Below are 21,111 nucleotides of genomic sequence, written 5' to 3'. Positions count from 1 at the left end.
CAAAATAAGGGTTTCTGATAGATATCCTCATTAATTGGTCTTTGGCCAACAATCATCTACAGCAGATCACTAATTTCATGACCTAAGGAATATTTTACAACAAATTTTATGTTAAACAAATTAGATGTTTTCCTTTTTTTTTTTTTAAGGATTAAACTGAACAACTGACAACTCTAAATCTACTCTTGCATTAAATTATCCCAGCCAAGCTCAATGGCACAGAATTTGAGCACTTGAACACTCCTCTTTCTCCTAATAAAATAGTTCTAAAGCTTTCTCATGAAAATCTTAGCCTTACCCAGACAGATCTTAGCCTATCTCTTTGGATGGCTAGCGGCCAATATCTATTCAGGCACATGTTCCAATTAGGCTTCCAAATTTTCTCACAAGAAATGTCAACCATCTCCACTTCTTGCTTAGTTTACTGTGAAAGTACACAATCAGGATCTGACCTTAATCAATAAGAAATAATATCTAGACTGTAAGGTCTCATTAGTAAATGTAAATCACTATTTTAATATATATTCTGTAACATTGTCCAACTTTTTACCAAAAGCTTAGTTTGCAGCCTATTCTTTCTTCCATGTCCTATATTCTAAATTCCATCTCTGAATCATGCTAGACTAATGATGTATTTAGGCCAAACCACTTATTCCTGCATTGCTATTTGGCATCGTGTCTTTACTTTGGAAAGTTGTACCTGTGAGCATCTTAAGAATGTCATCCTCTGTAACAGAGAATTTCTTTTAAAAGCACAAGGAAGACAAATTTCTTTGACCCTTGCCAAAGCTGTGCTCTTCTTGATGAACACACAGATTTAAATGTTAAAATACATAGAAAACTATGTGTAAATAATTAGAATTAGAATTTCAAATGTGATAACTAATAAAGTCTACCAACTTTTAACATCATTATAAAATGAGGTGTATAATCTTTTCTATTGCAAGCACTGGTACAAAAAAAGCAAGACAAAATCATTTAGATATTCTTATATATTAAGACATAAAATATCCAAAAATTATATTTCTATTTCACATCATGGGCAATTACAAAAAAGCTGAGACCTGGAAATATGTTAATATTACACTCCACCTCTGCCTGACAAAATCCTACCATCATCAGTGATCAGTAAAGTGAGTATAAGGTATCTGTTAAATAAGCTAAAGATTTTTATTAAAAGCTACCTTTTTCATGAAGGATTTGGGTCAGTTACTCTTTTTGTTTTTAAGATTTATTCATGAGAGACAGAGAGGCAGAGGGAGAAGCAGACTCCTCGCTGGGCAGGGAGCCCAATGTGGGGCTCAGACTTGTCTGAGCCATCCAGGCACCCTTGGATCAGTTACTCCTGACCTCATTTATGTATTTTGCTGAAAAGCAATCCGATTTAAGGAGATAAAATATTTCATGATAAAATGAAGTAATTATTTTCTTCAAAAAAAAATCTACAAACAATTTAAGATGGTATTCCACATGTCTAAGAAAATTCCAAAGTGAGCAATCCCATTAGGCTTAGGCTTAAAACTTGCAGTTGCCTCTGGATTCTATAAATGATCATATTCATTCCTCCTATAAGCTGCCATCAGTGTTTATATATAAGAATTTCCAAGAACCTACTTGGCCATATTTGACAAGCCTGTTTTATAATACAAGGAGCATTGGAAGTTAGCAGACCTAGGTTTTCACTCTGGCTTTAACATTTATTAATAATAGGAATTTCTGTTTTTTCACCTGAAAATCGAGGATTTTTGAGAACATTACTTGTTTCCAAACTGATATGAAATTTTGAGAAATTCAGTTGTTTCCTAATTGTGTAAGTCGTTGGAATCCTGGGGTAAAGAGCATGGAGTGGGGGAGGTTAGGTCAAATGGGCCTCCTCAACTCATATCCCTATAGTTTTACTGGTTCACAAGAACATCTTAAAACACTGAACAAAATTTAGAATAGAATTTCTAATATAAATATACAAAAAGGCATTTTTAAAAATATAAACAAGGAGAACTTTTGTTTCAGCTCTGCTACAACTCATTAACAAGAAAGCTTATGATAACTAAACGTGAGGAAAAAAGACTAAACTGAGATTAAGTCAAAAGAGCACATCATTGCAAGATTAACAGAAGCATGACATGCAACAAAAACATACGGTCCTAAAGTAAATCTCTAAGGGACAAACTAGATAGACTTTACAAACCAAATCAGAGGTAGAAATACTGGACCTGCTCAAAGTTAAGTGAATATGTCAAAAGCTGGGCCTGAACTCAAAAGAACTTGGCTCTTAGGAATGAGTGCTAACCATTTCTGAAGTACAAGTAGAATATCTTTACTTAAATTCCACCTTTAAGGTTTATAGTCAAATAAAATATCAAAAATAATCAGGAATATTGTTTCCACACAATTTAAAATGGATAATACTGTAGGAAAGTGACTCAAAATTTTGAATATATTCATATTTGATAAAAGTCAAAACTTTAAAGATTTCCAGTGCACTAACATATTGACTATCTAAAGAACATTTTTTTTCCTATGAAAAATCCTTATAGCAATTGCTTTAAAAAAGAGGTAAAAAGGAAGTGTGAACAACAGATTTTCTAAAACCATAGACTAGAGACTTATTAAGATACATTCTGAATCACTGAAGACAGACCAAGAAAAGTCTATTCCAAACTAAGAACAGAATACTTTTATCATATGAAATCAATTAACTCCTACTCAAATTATCTAATAAACTCTAATCAACTCTAATCCAATTTTTAGAAAACTTTCTAGACATGAAATCTGCCCATTCTTTCTAGTCCTTCTGATTTCATTAATTCTATAGATGCCAAACTGTCATCAAGTTATGCCAGTCTTTTCAAGGAGAAGTACATGATGTATTATGTTAAAGGGGGAAAAGCTATGTGGGAGCAAAGAAATGACAGTTAAAAAAAACTAAATAATAATGAACAGTGAATTCAAAAGTAATTTAGGCTACCTCAGTCTTGTGGTAAGTTTAAAAACTTTTCTGGAACTTTAAATTTATTTTTCCATAGAAGCAAGTTATAAATGACAGCAAGATTCCTGAGTGAACCCATCAAAAAAAAAAAAAAAAAAAATTAACTGGAAAGTTCCAAGGCTTTACAGACACTAACCACCATTTCAGAATTCTAATGTGCGGTGCCAGAAATACAGACAGTCCTAGTAGCTAAGAAAAGGTAGAAGGGTCTCATCATCTTCTGACACTACTTTCCAAGGACCCAGCGAAAACCTTCTAGAGCGGTAGTTATCAAAGTATGGTCTGGGGATCTTTGCAAGGATCCCAACATCCGTTCTAGGGACCAAAGGTCAAAACTATTTTAATAGTATTATTATATGAAGATGTTCAACTTTTTCTCCATCATTCTCCCATGAGTGGACCGTGGAGTTTTTTTTTTAAAGGCTATATGATATATGGCACTTCAACAGATGAACATTAAAGCAGAAGTGAGAACCCAATTATCTTCTATTAAGCCAGATGGTAAAAAGATTTGCAAAATATAAAACAATGCCACTCTTCTTACTATTTGGTTTTCTTTTTGCTTTAGAAAAGTTATTTTTCATAAAGTATGGTGTTTATTTTAATACATATGGGTTTATTATAGATATTTTTAATGAAATCAAAAATATTTCTGTAGTTATCAGGCTTAATTTTTTAAAAGACTTTATTCATTTATTTTAAAGAGAGAGTGTGGATGTGTAAATGTGAGCAGGGGGAGGGGCAAAGAGCAAGGGAGAGAGAGAATCCCAAGCAAGCTCCACACCTAGCACAAAATCCAACATAGGCTCAGTCTCACAACCCTGAGACCATGACCTCAGCTGAAATCAAGAGTCAGACCGAGCTGCCCAGGTGCACCCAGGCTTAATTTTGAATGCAGTACATCTCAGTATAAATTACATAAATAAAAGCTCTTTGGGGTCATCAGTAATTTAGAAGAATGTACAGTTCCTGAGACCGAAAAGTTTGAGAACCACTATTCCAGGCAATAAAGTCAAGATCTACATTCCTCAAAGTCACTGGTATGATTAATGTCGAGTAGGAGGGTTAGGGGCCCAGGAGCACACATATAGAGCTGTGAAATGAAGACTTTGGGAGAAAATCCTAAAGTGATAAAATTCTAATGATAAAAACAGAACTGTTAGAATCTAGAACCTTCATTTCCTCTTTTCTATTCATCCTTAACATGGCAGATAAGTGAGAATTAGTAGCAGTGTCAGGCTGGACTATGAATAAAGGCAGAGAAGCTGAAAAGTAAGAAAAGCATCTTAACTGATGATTAAAGACTTCCAGAAATTCATTTTAACCACAGAATGGGTTACGGTCCATAGATGTAATAGGAGATAAGATGATGGGGGTAAGGGTCATACTGAGGATAACCCTGAATAAATAATATGCTTAAGTAAATAAATTTAAGCAGGCAAGAGGAAAGCTGCTGAAGAATTTTCAGCCAACTGATGAGAATATCGGAGTTTATAAATGTTAAAGTTTTTAAAAATATTTTTATTATAAAATGTGAAATATTTTAATGTCCATAAAGGAAAACAATGATCATATAATTAAAGACTTCAAATACATAAAAACATGAAAACTCACCATGTTGTTTCTGCTTTGGATTATACATTTTCCACCACCGAAAAATTATAAATCCATCTTGAATTCTATGCAAGATAAATTACAAAAATGAAAATTTCAGTTAACAATTTACTCATTTAATTACTATAAAAATCAGATAACTGATAATGAATATGCAAATACAGAAAATTTTCAACAGATCACTGGTATACATAAATGCTTCATAATCTCCAGTTAAAAAAGGAAAAAAAAATTTACACAGCTCTAAATTAGATTATTTAGGTAAAATTTAATACCAGATCATACATAATAGGAAAATAAAGTGCTAACAAAAGATTTTTCTTTTATAAATGATACTTTTTAAATGGTGTAAAAACTATATAAACATAAAGCCAAATCTTAAAAGGGGGACATTAGGATGCTAACAAAAACTTTTAATGATAACCCTTCATCTCTATAATCATATATAACCTCATGCCTCAAAAAAGATGAACTTATAGCCTCTCAACCTTTACTTTTCACTTTTCTTTTCAAAATAATTTTAGACTCACAAAGAAAGTGCCTCCACTGTTTCAAGTGAGGTATGAGTACTGCCAAACTCTAGCACCTCTCAACTCATTTAAAACTTTAAAGTTCTAAGTAACAAATATTAAGATAATCACAAAAATAGAGTAAGCTTTTCTTTCAAGGCCTACAGAAGAAAGAACATATCAAACATACTGTCATTTCCTATATTCAGATTTGTGTTTCCTCCTTACACGAAAATTAGAGGAGCTAAGAGATACTAAACAATTCTTAAAACTTATTACCTAAAAGGAGCTAATGGATGAGTTATCAGCATCCCTGATCTTTGTTTTATGTAACAAATGACCACCATGAATTCTACAAGAAAAATGGTCAGATAATTTAATGGCTCTCGTGTTCATCTAGGAATGAAATGAAATCATTCATTTCTTTAAATTGCTAATTGATAAACTTTGTGCCAGTCTAAACCTTAACTAAATTAATCTACTGATAAAAATATTTTTAAACATCAATTCACCAGATATGATTTACAAAAAAAATTATTTTTGATTTATGTTTTTAATTGAAAAAGCAAATCATATTAAATAAAATATCATGAGAAAAACATTTTACAATATTTCAAGTTTAAGAAGAGTGGGATTATGGACATTGGGGAGGGTATGTGCTTTGGTGAGTGCTGTGAAGTATGTAAACCTGGTGATTCACAGATCTGTACCCCTGGGGAAAAAAATATATGTTTATAAAAAATAAAAAATTTAAAAAAAAAAAGAGTTTTTGTTTTTAGGGTTTTTTTGTTTTTGCTTTTTGTTTTTTGTTTTACCTAATAGACATGTCTTCTGTAATGTAATAAATTTCACGAACCATGACTTTTCCAGAAAGAACAGAGAAAGAGAAGGACCCTGTTGTGGGGGTAAAAAAAAAGTGATTAATGGAATTGTTTTGATCCAGGGTGAGCACTAAAGCTTAAAATAATCTTAGCATTCAATTTATTCAATAATTAAATGTTCTCTCTTAACTCCCTCCTGATACCCTTACAGCCTTTTCTATTGCTCTTTTGTCAAGTATATCAAAAAGTACAAGTACTATCACTATGAACTGAGTTACTAAATAACCATATGAAGACAGTGAATAGCTGCTTCAATGAATAATTCCCTTAATTATGCACAACTTTAAATAAACCCCAAAGCAGTGACTAATTCACCACTTTTTTCCATTATTTTCTTTGACTCCAGGAAACAGGCATTGCCTCAAATTAGTGGAAGATGACTTCTGTTTGAGAGAAATTTTACTTATGTCCTCTAAGAAGTATAAAGGTTAGAATGGTTCTAGACAGTGACCTCTCACCCCTTTTCCCACTGGTTGAAGGCTTTTTGAAGCATATTTGTTCCAAATAGACCCTCATATCTGCAAACTTCCTCATTATGAGTAGCTGGAAGCTTAAATGAACAACTCAGGGTACAAAATGAAATGCACAAAATGTTTCCAACTTATAGATTTTTTAAGTATAGGTTACTAAAAACAAAACAAAACAAAAAAAAGCAAAAAACCTCATTGAACACTGGAAACTTTCTTTGATTAGTAGAATCCTGAGAAATTTCTATTTCCATATTTTACATGTGCCTATATTTTTCAATTGTTTTAACAAGCATCTTTTATATGAAAAAAAAAAAATCCAGAAGTTAATATAGAAATACTTATAAGAATGAGGTAAAGAACCTAACCAAGTGATAAAGTCATAGAGTGCTGTGTGAGAGAAATTCCAGGTAGGTTAATGTTCATGACACAAAGATAAATTTATAAAGCTACTATCACTTATAAAATATAAATTTATAATATATATCTCAAGATTATGCAGAAGAAAAACATTCACTGTTACTCAAACTTACCAATATGGACATAGCCATGTTTGTATAATCTATTAAGAACCAATGTTAAAATAAGACCAACATTTCGAGAATTATAATATGTGAGATAAATAATCCATCCACAGGATAAAATGGTAGCTGTTGGGAGAGAAAAAAATGCAAAAGAATCTCACTATACGTTTCCTTTACAATCACTTTAATATCTCAGCAAAAATTTGTTAGTAAAAGTTCATTTATTACAATTAGAAATGACAGGGTTTACTTCTACATGATAATATGTCCTCTTACAATTTAATACTTGGATTTTTAATACCAAATGTATTTACTTCTACATGATAATATGTCCTCTTACAATTTAATACTTGGATTTTTAATACCAAATGTTGATTCTACGTTATCCAAGTTTCCTCATTTTTCTCTACTCATTAGCCAGAGAAGCATATATTCCAATAAGATCAATTAAAGAAAAACTGCCAGGGACGACTTGGTGGCTCAGTCGGTTAAGCGTCTGCCTCTTGATTTAGGCTCATGTCGTGATCTCAGGGCTTGTGAGATGAAGCCCCACTTCAGGATCCATGCTAGGCACTGCAGCCTGCTTAAGATTCTCTCTCCCCCTGCAGCTCTGCCCCTCCTCCCGAGCCCCCCTACCCCTGATTTTCACATACAAGCATTCTCGCTTAAAAGAAAAAAAGAAATACTTCCTGTTTTGTTTCCCTTTTCATTTTTTTGTACTCTTTATTATTAAACATAGATAGGGGACCTGGGTGGCTCAGTCATTAAACATCTGCCTTTGGCTCAGATCATGATCCCAGGATCCTGGGATTGAGCCCCTCATCCAGTCCCACATCCAGCCCCACATTCAGCCCCGAAGCAGGTTCCCTGGTCCCTGGGGGAAGCCTGTTTTTCCTGTTTTTCCCTCTTCCACTACCCCCTGCTTGTGTTCCCTCTCTCACTGTGTCTCTGTCAAATAAATAAATAAAATATTATAAATAAATAAATAAATAAATAAGCATATATGAAGATGTTCTGGAAAGAGAAAGCCTGTATTTCTGAATATTCTAAAAAATACCCACCTTTATCAGACTAAAAGCTCATTCCCATGTTACCTCCTAAAAGTTATAGTCATTTAAAAAGAAAGAAAATTGGGGCGCCTGGGTGGCTTAGGGGGTTAAAGCCTCTGCCTTCAGCTCGGGTCATGATCTCAGGGTCCTGGAACCGAGCCCCCCATCGGGGCTCTCTGCTTGGCAGGGGGCCTGCTTCCCTCCTCTCTCTCTCTCTCTCTCTCTCTCTCTCTGCCTGCCTCTCTGCCCTACTTGCGGTCTCTGTCTGTTAAATAAATAAATAAAATCTTTTAAAACAATAAAATAAAACAAAATAAAAAGGAAGAAAATCAATGATTTCTTAAGTCAGAGAAAAGGTAGTGCTTTTCTTCTAAATCAATAATTTCTGCTTTTTTAAAAAAATGGAAAGAAGTGAGAATTTTACCCTACTTAAAGGTATATCTATATTAAACAGGCCATTTTATGTTATTTTATTATAATTCATAAGACAATAACCTACTTTTAAAGAATGCCAGTGAATATGCTACAGTAAATGATGTTTCAAATTTGACTCATTTTTCGTGAGAAGTCTATCATCACCTATAGAATTTGGACTATTCTCAAAAGAACTTAGTGCATGAATATACAAAAAATAAAACATAAGAAAGCATTTTTTGATAATAACTTTCCCTTTACTTATTTTAAAAGTATAACTATTTTCTAAATTAAGACAAAGTAACGCAAAGCAATTTAGCATGTACAATCACTTAGCAATATCACATTAAGTTCTGAACTTTTTCAAAAAGTTATTTAATGTGGATAAAATAAAGCAGTCATTGAGTCAAAATACATTTTCTCAGGGTAACTTAGACTAATAGTAATAACTCTGATGTAGCAACTGCTATGATTTGCCCACAAAAATTATTTTTAGAACAATTCTATAGAAAAGTTATTTTAATGATATGTCATTATTTTTTTCTTTGTAAAAAGTGTTACGGGTTTTTTTTACTGAAGGATAGTTGACACACAATGTTACATTAGCTTCACATATACAACATAGTGATTTTAATATGTCATTATGTTTTAAATTTACAAGCATTTTGTGCTTATTTTTATTGTAAATCACGGTGTCAAAAGCAGGTTACGGTGGGCCAACCACAAAGGCAAGAGGTATTTGCCTAGAAAGTATGCTTCTAATATTACACAACCTGAGAATTGTGGCTTTTACACTGCATCATGTTTTCCAACCCCCTTCAATGTCATAAGGCCACTTACTGGAACAGCAAGAGTAAACACTCACTCAGTGTTTTTCTGGTTGTTGCTATTGCTTTGTCCTTAAGGAAAGGAGTTGTATACAACAGAAAAAAGTCATAAATTTTAGGTGATAAGAGAAGAGACTGATAGGTAAGAATAAGAATTCCACCCTTAATTAAACCAAAAGAGAATTTTCAACATTGCTTTTATGCAATTCTATTTCATATTAATGTTTTGCATTTCATCCTACTTTTTTTGGCTTTTATTAGTGATAATTTATAATAGCTCACTTCTGTCAAATAGAGAAAACAGAACTCAAAGTTTAAATGGTAATCCAATCCTATGTACAAATCATCAACAATAATAATTCCTTCTATAGACACTTCATCTCTACCCATTTCCTTACCACATATCCTGTGGTGTCATGAAAGAAGCATAAGCATGAACTCAAAAAAACAGCTATGTTACCTGTATAAGTTATTTAATTCAATTCCACAAGTTAAGTCTGCTGCCTTTATAAGTTTTCTCTGAGCATTAAGTGAGACAGCATATGCAAAATGCCAATGATATGTGGCACACAGAAGATGTTCAATAAATACCATTATCCTCTCTTTCCCTTCTTACCCCATCTTAACCTAATTCCCCTTCTACCTTTCTAATTATTATGCTGAAATTCAAACCAAATACTGTTCTTCCACAAAAACTTCCTGGACAATAACAGCCTACAATGTTCTATCCCCTCTTATGTATTTATTTATTTATTTCTAAGGTTTTGTTTTTGTTTTTTGGGTTTTTTTTTTTTTACTTATTTTTTGACAGACAAGGACACAGCAAAGAGGGAATATAAGCAGGGGGAATGGGACAGGGAGAAGCAGGCTTCCTACTGAGTGGGGAGCCGGATGTAAAGCTTGATCACAGGATCATGACCTGAGCCAAAGACAGATGCTTAATCACTGAGCCACCCAGGTGCCCCTCTCCCTTTCTTGATTAGTATTTTGTATTTCCCCCATTATTTGTTCACATTCATTTATTCACTCATATCTCCCCCTGCTTTTTTTGCCACTGATTTATACACTGTTTTGTATTCTTTCTATGAGCCTAGAAAACTGCTGGAATATTAGACAAAAAGAAATTTTTACTGGCAGAGCCCAAAGTCAAGCTTATAAAGAGCAAGTAAAAAGATGACATTAATTAGGCATATATATTCTATTTTGCTATAAAATATATTTATCATATAAATGGGGATTTATTACTTTTAAAATAAAACAAATGTGTGTGTGTGTGTGTGTGTGTGTGTGTGTGTGTTGAGATGGGAGGCAGTGAAGGAGTGCACTTGAGACAGGAAAGATAAGCTAAGTGCAATGTCTTTCTTCTCCTCCCACCTCCCCTAAGTCAGACGAGGCAGCCTAAGAAAAACAGCCCTCCAGAGCATTTGCCAGAGCAAATATTCACAGAAATATCGATTAAAACCTTATTTTAAATTTTTAAATATTTGAAAATAAACCAATGGTATTGTAAGCATTTCAACTTCAGCTAACTATAGCTTAAAATTTGGCAGTTGTTAATCCATACATGATAAATAATAAAGTATAAGAAAATATATTCTACTTACCAACAAGGAGCCAAACAACATTGGAGTTGTGTTCTGTAAGAAAATCTTCTAATTGAGTAATACTAGGGACAATACTCTCATTCTTCCTTTGATCCATTACTGAAGTTTTTCCAGAGCAGCATCTAAAGGCCTAAGAGTTCAAAAGTTAGCTTTAGAATCAGAGATTTATTAAACTGAAATGAAAAATATGTAAAGGGGAAAAAAGATGAATTTAATAAAAGTGAAAATTCATCAAACCCCATTCCAGTTCCTTCAGTAAGAATGAAAAATATACAACAAACAGCAACAAAGCACATCCACATTTCTATATAAAATGTAAGACAATGTTATCACATTTTTAGTGTCCTGATTTCACCACTCTAAGAATAAGCAGAGACTTGGGTTCAGTTACTATACTCCAAATATGAGGTACATAATGACTAAATCTAATCAAATATATTTATCTCAACAATAAGAAGTATTAATGATCTACATTAGACAAATTCATCTACACTTGTCTCAAAAGCTAACACTAAATGTATTTATATATTAATACCTCTTAACTTCCATCAGCTCTGTATTTCCCATTGTTTCATGGGGAAACAACCTTCCTACTTTGGATTCACTCTGAGTAGAGTTTGGTCAGGAAGCAGATCTACTCCTATAAGACACTCAGGATGAATTACAAAAATTATCAAACTGTGACCAGACATGTGAAGAATGTGTGTGTGTGTGTGTGTGTGTGTGTGTGTGTGTGTATGCACTTCAGCAGGACAAGTATGAATATTTAGATGTATTGAGAGTTAGATGAACTGAAAATGAGTAAAAAGGAATAAAAGTTCTTATTTTATGATCAAAGAAACAAGAAAAGTATCCCTCTGTTAAAAATTATCCCTCATGTTAATACAGAATTAACTATAACAAAATTATTATGATAAATCAGGAAAAAGGTAAAAACAATACAAAAAAAATAACAACGACGACAAAAACTAGCCTTAATCACAAAGAGAGTGACATGGTTAATGATTATTTAAGGCCAAATAGCATAGGTGAGTTTATAGAAAACAAGAAAAACAGATTTTAAAACAGGAAGAATAAGTAAGGACAACTTTCTAGTTGAAATTCAGTACAGCTGACTTATCAACTTCCTAAAAATGTTCCCTACTCACCAGAGTCCTAGCTTCAGAGATCACAAAACAAGTTTAAAAACTGGATTAGACAACATTGCCAGATTACAATGTTTCATATTTCTAAATTGTTGAAATGTTAGCAATTCAAAGGCAAGTTAAACACCTCATTAAAAAAAAAAAGAAAAAAAAAAAGCTCAACAACAAAAGGTTTATTAGTGTTAGGGAAACCTGAGGGTAAAAGAACTAGAAAACAATTTTCAAATGTTTTCATTTTTCAATAAACTTTTTTTCCCTACACTTTAGAAAATGAGTAAAAAAATGTTCTCACAGTGTGTAACAGCTTAGTAGTGACCCCAGGTGGGGAGGTAGGGAAAATGAGTGAAGGTGGTAAAAAAGTACAAACTTCCAGCTATAACTTCTGGAGATATAATGTACACTATGGTGACTATAGTTAACAATACTGTATTATATATTTGAAAGTTGCTAAGAGAAAAGATCTTAAAAGTTCTTATCACAAGATAAAAAAAAGTTATTAAGTATGTGCTGTGATGGTGGTTACTATGGTAGTCATTTTGCAATATATATTCATATCAATCAGGTTATACCCTTAATATAATATTTGTCATTTATATCTCAAAACTAGAAAAAGGTGTTCTCACGCTGTTCAAAGCTTTGAAAAATCTACCAACTGGCAACTTAAAATTTGGGGGCTAACTTTACAACATGAACTTCTCTTTCCTTCTTCCTTTTTTGTTTTAAACTAAAAAAAATATATATATATATAAATTTTAAGAGGAAGAAAACACTGGAAAGGCTTATATTCAAAACTAAAATTAATAGCTTATATGTTACAAAGTAATATCTGTGCCTACTTCATATTTACTGTTAGGATTTTATAATACATCACCACACCACTGCTGATGAAAAGATCACCTACTAACTCCTGGGGATGTTTCATGAGGGATGTATCCTGGTATTCAGGTTTCTATATAAAAAGCTGATCTGTTTTGAATCAAATCCAAGGGAGAATGATCTATCTACCAAGAGGATCTAAAGATCTCATTCAAAATCTCTACCACTAACTACTATAAGAACCACAGCCAAGGAGAATGAGAAAGAGGGTGTTCAGGTTGCAAAGACAGAAAATGGCAGTATCACACAGATTTAATCAAAGCTTTTCCAGTTATTAGTTAATGCAAAAGCTTTAAGAGAAATCAACAGATAAAGGCTCAATAGTTAAAACAACGCATTGATTAAGTACTGAAGTAAAGGCTAAGACTTAATAAAAGTCCTGGGTAAGAAGCAGACATTCTGATGAAAAGGAAGTAAGTCAAAGCCACATGGATACAGAGAATCCAGACTGAACTGGGGCTGCATGCTTAACCACACTGTTTACATGGTACACCACGAATTCCTTAATGGAGAGGTCTCTACTGCATATTTTTCATGGAGCAATTGATGGATTAACAAATTGGTTGTTTTCTTTCCCTCAATGGTTCAGTCTAAAATCCACAAGGTAAAGCACAGTAAGGTAGGCATCTGCATTTGGGGAAAAGATGGACAGGAGTCTCAGTGGCATAGGGGGATGTCAGAGCCCAATAATATTAAGTATCTAATTGTGTGATGAAGAGGCTAGGGAAACAGTGGCAGTTTTTGAGGACATCAAAACCATAGCAGGATGAGGAGACCATACTTGTAGGGAAGAGGTCAGGCACAGGGTGCTAGAGTCTAAGTGGAAGGAAGAGAGTATCAGTGGTTGGGAGAGGAAGCTGAAGAAAGAGATCAGCTTAAAATGTTGGAGCCTGAGCAGGCAGGTTGCCAGATGCAGGGCATTAGAACCCAAGAGAAAAGCATCAGACCCCAAAGAAATAAATAGTGCTTCCATGCAGAAGGGCAATCTGGAGTAGTGTTGATGTGGGAGCAAGATAAGGATGGCACACACCTAGGAAACAGCTCTTGCAGGCTATGGAGGAGGGGATAAATTAAGTAAATATGTTAAGGATAATAAAAGCCAGTTTTCTCACTGTTGAAGGATACATAAATGAAGAACATCAAAATTAATCCAATGGTGTTTGATACGAACTAGAGTTATAGTTTTCAATATAGGTGGATATAGAAATAAATGTGGCTACAAACATGAGTATGTATGTATATACATGTGCTCATTAAAGGGTCTGGGAGCAGCACCAAAATTAAAATGAACAGAGAACTTTGCTCCTAAAAACATTTTCTATCAAGAGGAAACAGGGCTCCTTGAAGAAATGGCTGATTCCACAAATAGGGCAAGGAAAGTCAAGATGAGCTTGTGTTTTCCAGAAGGTAAAGAAATACCTGAATGATGGGAACATGTCAAAAGGACAAAGAAACAAGCTTGAAGAGGCTCCCCGTGGCAAAACCTGGGCAATTTAAGTATCAAAATAAACACAAGTACTCGATTACAACCCATTTAATAAAAAGAATCTATGCGTCCCTACCAATATAATCAATTAAATTTTGATAAGCAACAGGATTCTCATATCACTTCAAAATAACTCCCCTCAAAATAATTATTAATGACAAAGGGGGAAACAGGAACTTTGTGAAATTTAATTAAGGTTCAAAGAAAGTAAACACCATCAATATTAAGATAAATCAGAACTGTGCACTCCTTTTCTTAATTTATTTGATTATAGTTGACATACAATGTTACTTTCACTTCAGATGTACAACACAGTGGCTCAATTTGTCCAGGCATTATGCTATGCTCACTTACCGCAAATGTAGCTACCATCTTAACAGAAGAACATAGCCTCACTTCTATGATATTACCACCAAAGATGCATAACCTGAACCTAATCCATCTTGTCTCTCTCTTCTGATAGATTATGACCAATAAAGATTATTTTATTCATCTTTGTATCAACAATACCAGTGACAGTACCTTGAACACAGCCACTGTGTTCAATGTAACATCATTTTAAATGGTATTTTTATCTGGTACATAAGAAAAATAACACTGATCTACATGTTTCAATGCAAATTCTCTCAATATTTTTATGATTCATCTACATTCTTTTCATTTTTCCTGAATATTTTTCATTTTTCCATCATATTTACTTCAAAACTGCTGTCCACATTCGAATAGCAATTGTGACAATTATTATTTTAGTGACATACATAGAAAAGCATGAAAATGTGAAATGGTTCAAGCAAATATGCACAAACCGGAGATTTATCAAAGTTCCCAATTTAATACAACCACAACTATCCCAGTTTACAAAATACCTTTCCAAGATTACTTTTCAAAATGAATTACCTGTGAAATCTTTTCAAATACTAGATTCACACTGTTTTATTTCTGTCTCACAGGCATAAAAAAAATAAAGTTATCAAACATCTAATACTTGCATTAACACTTTTAGAGACAGAATTCCAAATATTAATTTGGACCTTCAAAAATAGAGGCCATCCTACAAATCAGTACCAAAAAATAGGAATAATATTTTAATATATTTTAGTATTTTAATAATCTAGTAAATGTAACATATATATATTTACATAGAAATAAATATAAATATATATTATAAGTATATTAAAATATAGTAATTTTTAATAATATATCTTAATATTTTTAATAATGTGAAAAAATAAGCAAAATATATAGTCAATTTACAAAGGTGGATAATATCACTAGAAATGGGAGCAATCACCATTTATCACCCAGTAGTCATATTAAGTGAAAATGAGAAAGACTGCAAACAACTATGTTGGCAAAAATGTGGGAAAATGGGCACTCATATGCAGTTGATAGACATAAACTATCTTTGGGAAGAATAATTTATCAGATACTACAAAAATGTGTATGCTTTAACTTGGACATATCATTTCTAGGACTTTCTCAGAAATCCTCAGCCACAATAAGAATTTTTCAAGGACAATCACTGCAACATTATAGAGTATACTGGAAATTTGGAAAAAATGTCAATTAATAGGAAAAAAGTTAAATAAATTATGGTATATTTTAGTGGGAAATAATATGCAACCTTTCTAAAAGAATGAGGTGACTCTATATGGGCCAATAAAGAGAAATGTCCAGAATATATGTAATGTTTGCAGGGAAAAAGCAAACTGAGAAACAAAATGTATAGTATTTCACTTATGTTTAAAAGAAAAGACTATTATGTATGTTATATGTATACATCCTATATACACACATATACATATATATGTGCACATACATGAAGTGTTTGTGCATGCATGTACACTTTTCTAATCTGCAAAAACACTAGCAAAGCCAGGGTGGTTACCTCTAGAGAGAACAGTGAGAAAGATTTGGGGGGAAGGAAAAGAATCAGTGAAGCAGGACTTTAACTTTTACTCTTGATACTTAGTGTTTAAATGTTTTAGAATTGGCATATAATACTTCCATAATTTAAAAAGAAAAAGGGAAAGTGGTGGCTGGAAGACAGAAAATGACAGGTTAGAAAGAGGTTTTTCTTACCCAAGCATGTATCTCATGGCCTGTCCTCACAAATATGGCCAAGAAATAGATGTCTCCCAACTCAAAAAAACCTTAGTCATCTGTCATTCTACCATCATATCTTTCTTCAGTTCTTAAATGCTTATCTTGTTAAAAAATTAAAATGCAAATACTGACCAATGTCAAACTCAAACTTCATCACAACATCAGAAAAATCAGTTAATACCTTTGATAGAATTATTTGATTTGATAGCCTCAAGTATAAAAATGGAAGGAAGAATAGCTATACTGTTCTAGAAAGGGGCAGCTGGTAAGCTGCCATCAATGAAAGAGGTAAAGAACACTAAATGGAAAGAGATTGGGTAAGGGAGAAGGAGGAGACAGTTATCAAAGAAAAACAGAATCAAAGAGCCTAAAAAAGGGGCACCTGGGTGGCTCAATGAGTTAAGTGTCTAACTCTTCATTCTGGCTCAGGTCATGATCTCAGAGTCCTGGGACTGTGCCCCATGGGCTCTGCTCAGCACAGTCTGTTTGTCCCTCTCCCTCTTCTCCCCCAACCCCCATTGTTCATGAGCTTATGTGCTCTCTCTCTCAAATAAATAAATAAATCCTTAAAAAAAATAAGGTGGGGGAGAGGGGGAATGTGCCTGGGTGACTCAGTCAATTAAGCATCCAACTCTTGGTCTCAGCTCAGGTTTTGACTTCAGCGTCATGAGCTGCAGTACAAGCTTTTTGCTTCAGATTGTATTGTTTCAAAAACAGGCCATTATATGGATTAAGAGCATAGATTCTGTACTAGACTATGTAAGTTAGAACTAATAGTCCTAACACTATAGTTGTGTCACCACAGGCAAGTTACCTAACCTCTGCATGTTCTATTTACCCATCTGTAAAACAAGAATACTAACAGTACCTACGTCATAGAGCTGAATAGTGAGAATTGATGAATTCATAAATGTAAAGCATTTAGAATATCACCAGCCCATAGTAAATAATACACTGTATAAATATTTGTTAATAGCAACCAATGCGTTAGCATCACACCCAGATACTGCTGGCATTTACCTCTATACAAGAATGCTCATTTTATAAACACCTGTAACATCTTACTGAGGATTGCTTTTGGACTGCAGAAACATCTCAGCTTATAATCAGGACAAGCCAGAAATGCCAGAGTTAATGTCAATGATGGCTAGTAAAGTGTTAGATGAACACCTACAGCTTCCTTGCTCTTAGTTTGGGATAACTCAGAGAAGTATTTCATTTGGTCTCTGAGAGTTTACCAATGGCAATGAGTTCCAGATGCCCATAGCACTAACTGCTAGGATAATGCCCTTTATTGACTTCAGTCCCTTTCCTTTCTTACTTCCTCTTCCCCTACCAGTGTTTCCTATGATCACTTCCAAGTAAACTAACTTTACTTGAATCCTTACCCAGGTTTTGTTTCTGACGATACCCAAACTAAAGCACTATTTTTTTGTTATTGTTGTTGTTACCAGTCCTATTAAATCTAAGGACAGTTTTCTTTTACATGAAAAAAGATTCTGTACTTTAACCCACTGAGCCACCCAGGCACCCCGATTCTGTACTTTAAAGAGATCATGAAATCATACAATTTAAAGGACACGGTATTAAATATTTAGTATTTTTTAAAATTTTGCTTTAATTCAGGGCACATATACACCAGGTTTTGGAATTGGGTTTGGCAGAAAGAGAAACATTTCCTTTATCTGAACAAGAAGAAAGAGGAAAAGAAAGACCCAGATATAGAGAGATTTGGTGACAGAAAGATGAGTGAATCTGATGGCTTCTATATATTCTTGAAAAAGTCAAATCCATATTTATCTAAAACATCTTCTATTTCATTCCATTTTTTCTGTTTTCTTTTTTAATTTATATATTACTCCCAGTTTTTTGGCTCTAATCCCATTACTTACAGTTCCTGTTCCTCTTCTATTTTTCTCCGTCTTTAATTTGTGTTTATAACAGCTGTCAGAAGAATGGCCCTAGGGTGGTAGGCAAAAGGAAATATGGATGAGAGAACCTTCATCCCCAAAGCTTACCCCTGTGTCCCCCAACTCCACTCTACCTCAGCCATAATTATTTGATTACCTCAGAAAAGGGGAATGGGGGGAACTGGAAGATCTGTGCACTTGCCCACAGCTTCTCAAGAAAACCTCGCTGCACTGGTTTACCTTCTTCCAGGGCTGCATGACTCCTCTAAAAGAGGTATCACCCCATAACTTGACACAAGATTTCAAAAAGAAGGTTTTAAACCTATATCAGGTTTAAGCAGGAATAAGTCTGTATAGTATTACCTATAATGTGAGAAGACCTAGTTATGAAGAACCAGAGCTTTCCCTGGAACTGTCAAGGGAAAGTATATATTTGATTTTGATTTTTTGGAGCAATATACTTAAGACAGCTGCATGATAATGTAGAGCTATTTTTCTGCTGTTCATTCAGTAAATATGAGCTTAAAAATTCTACAATACAGCAGACACCTAGGTGGCTCGGTTAAGCGTCTGCCCCTGGCTCAGGTCACCATCCCAGGGTCCTGGGATCCAGGCCCCCATCAGACTCCCTGCTCAAGTGGGGAGTCCGCTTCTCCCTCTACCCCTCCCCCTGCTCCTGATCTCTCTCTCTCTCTCTTTCTCTGTTTCTCACTCTCTCTCTCAAATAAATAAAAATAAAATCTTTGAGGGCGCCTAGGTGGTTTAGTCAGTTAAGCATCTCCCTTTAGCTCAGGTCATGATCCCAGGGTCCTGGAATTGAGCCTGGCATTGGGCTCCCTGCTCAGCAAAGAGTGTGCTTCTCCCTCCCACTGCCCCTGCCCACCCCTCACCCCAGCTTGTGCTCTCTCTCTCGCTCTCTCTCTAACAAAATCTTTAAAAAAAAAAAAAAAATTCTACAATATAGCTAAGGATTTCTCAGTATTAAGTTTAAGATTTGGAAGAGTCACAATATCTTCAGTAGGATATCTGGCAATATAGAAAATGGTAAAGAAAGGCTGTTTGAATGATTACCTGTATCTTAGCATATCATATTGTAATTATCATTTTAGAAGTCTGTCCCCCAACTAGGCAGCTGTTGTTAAGGATGAGTTTGCCCTATTCATTTAAGTGCCATATCCAACCAACTTCCTGTATACAGCAGTCCCTGAATACTTGTTTCAGAAATGAATGAAATAAAAAGTACATAGGGACACCTGGGTGGCTCAGTAGTTAGGCATCTACCTTCAGCTCACGTCATGATCCCAAGGTCCTGGGATTGAGGCCTGCATCTGGCTCCCTGCTCAGCTAGGAGCCTGCTTCTCTCTCACCCTGCTTGTGTTCCCTCCCTAGCTGTCTTTCTGTCAAATGAGTAAATAGAATCTTCAAAAAATAATACCAAGATTAAAAAAATTAAAAGTACATAATTATGCACTATTGCCAAAAATAAGTGAGTATTCCCAATGTACCCAAGGCCAAAGAGATTACTAAATGATCTTTTTCATTCTCAAGAAAATCTGGTTTTCATTTGCTTGAGTTTAAGAAGAGGATATTCAACTTTTTAATAACTCAATGCCAAATATAAAAAGTTTTAATCATTCTCAAATTTCTCACACAGCAATGAAGGCACAATGCTTTGGCTAAAAAGGTATTCACATATCTTTAGATCACTATGTTAAAGTTCTTTGGATTTAATTAGTTTTTTTTTCTATAAAAGAAATTTCATGGGTTTTAAGAGTTGGAAAATCAAATTTATAACACCTATTAGAACATAGCAGCACTTTGTATACTAGAAATTCTGGAAAGTATGCACTTTACACATACTTTTGCATCACTTGCCCTTGGGTCAAATTTTACTCATCTACATCAACTGTCATAAAAAAATATACTTACGTTTTTCAGCTACTCTTTGGTTTCTGCTCATACGTAACAATTATCTTAAGATACTTTTGTAAAGTTGTCCATTTCAAAAACATTTATGTCCTCCTTACAATTAAGAAGCCAGGTAATTGACCTAAATGTCTCAGTAAATACCAACACAAAAGACTATCTATCTCTACTATGGCATAATGACATCCCAAAACAAAAGTAAAACATAAATCAGATCACAACATTTTTATCCAAAATGAAGTTTCAAGAATGATTAGAACATCTGAGCTATTCATACAGAACACTGACCACTCACCAATCTAAAGATAAAGGGCCTGAAACAAATGACTTTGTGATGTTCCTTCCAACCCCATGATGCTACAGAAATAGAGCACACAAACACAAATAGAGAAGTACCTACTGCAATTAGACATCTCACATATATATGTAAATTTTACATTATAAGATAGTAATGGAATGTAGTTAAAAGACTGTTATTATCCATTAACCATATAGAGATTTGGAAAGCCCTGTCTGCCTAAAAAATTTTACCCATCAGGATACAAGGCCTAAAATTATACCATCTTTTCCTTTAAATGGAGTAGTAACCAATAATCGCTCTTAAAATCCAAAATAAAGCATCTCAGTAATAGCTACCATTAATTATTACCAAATGTTATTAGTGTAAATTAACTCACTGGATTACTTTTCTCACTAACAAGCAGCATCCAAGGGTATCCCAAAAGGCCCAAGATTCCTGAAGATGGGGGAAATCTTAAAAAGGAGATAGTGGACAACAAAAGCA

General features: G+C 33.9%; 1 protein-coding gene across 5 annotated transcripts in view; it reads right to left on the bottom strand.

Moving 5' to 3' along the window:
• Nucleotides 1-21,111, bottom strand: part of KIAA1109 (KIAA1109 ortholog) — a 220,928-nt gene that overhangs the window by 194,486 nt on the left and 5,331 nt on the right. For all 5 annotated transcript variants that reach the window (XM_013053923.2, XM_045083613.1, XM_045083614.1 and 2 more), the window contains exons 3-7: nucleotides 18,384-18,452; nucleotides 10,879-11,008; nucleotides 6,994-7,110; nucleotides 5,928-6,006; nucleotides 4,604-4,668 (exon numbers count right to left, since the gene is read on the bottom strand). In XM_013053923.2, coding sequence (XP_012909377.1) covers nucleotides 4,604-4,668; nucleotides 5,928-6,006; nucleotides 6,994-7,110; nucleotides 10,879-10,975 — 358 coding nt within the window. In that variant the 5' untranslated portion in view covers nucleotides 10,976-11,008; nucleotides 18,384-18,452. The remainder of the gene's footprint in view (nucleotides 1-4,603; nucleotides 4,669-5,927; nucleotides 6,007-6,993; nucleotides 7,111-10,878; nucleotides 11,009-18,383; nucleotides 18,453-21,111) is intronic.

Source organism: Mustela putorius, unplaced genomic scaffold, assembly GCF_011764305.1.
Source record: "Mustela putorius furo isolate JIRA1106 unplaced genomic scaffold, ASM1176430v1.1 tig00000721_pilon_pilon_pilon, whole genome shotgun sequence".
NCBI lineage: Eukaryota > Metazoa > Chordata > Mammalia > Carnivora > Mustelidae > Mustela > Mustela putorius.
The sequence above is the reverse complement of the archived record's forward strand: the minus strand, read 5'-3'. Positions and strand labels throughout refer to the sequence as shown.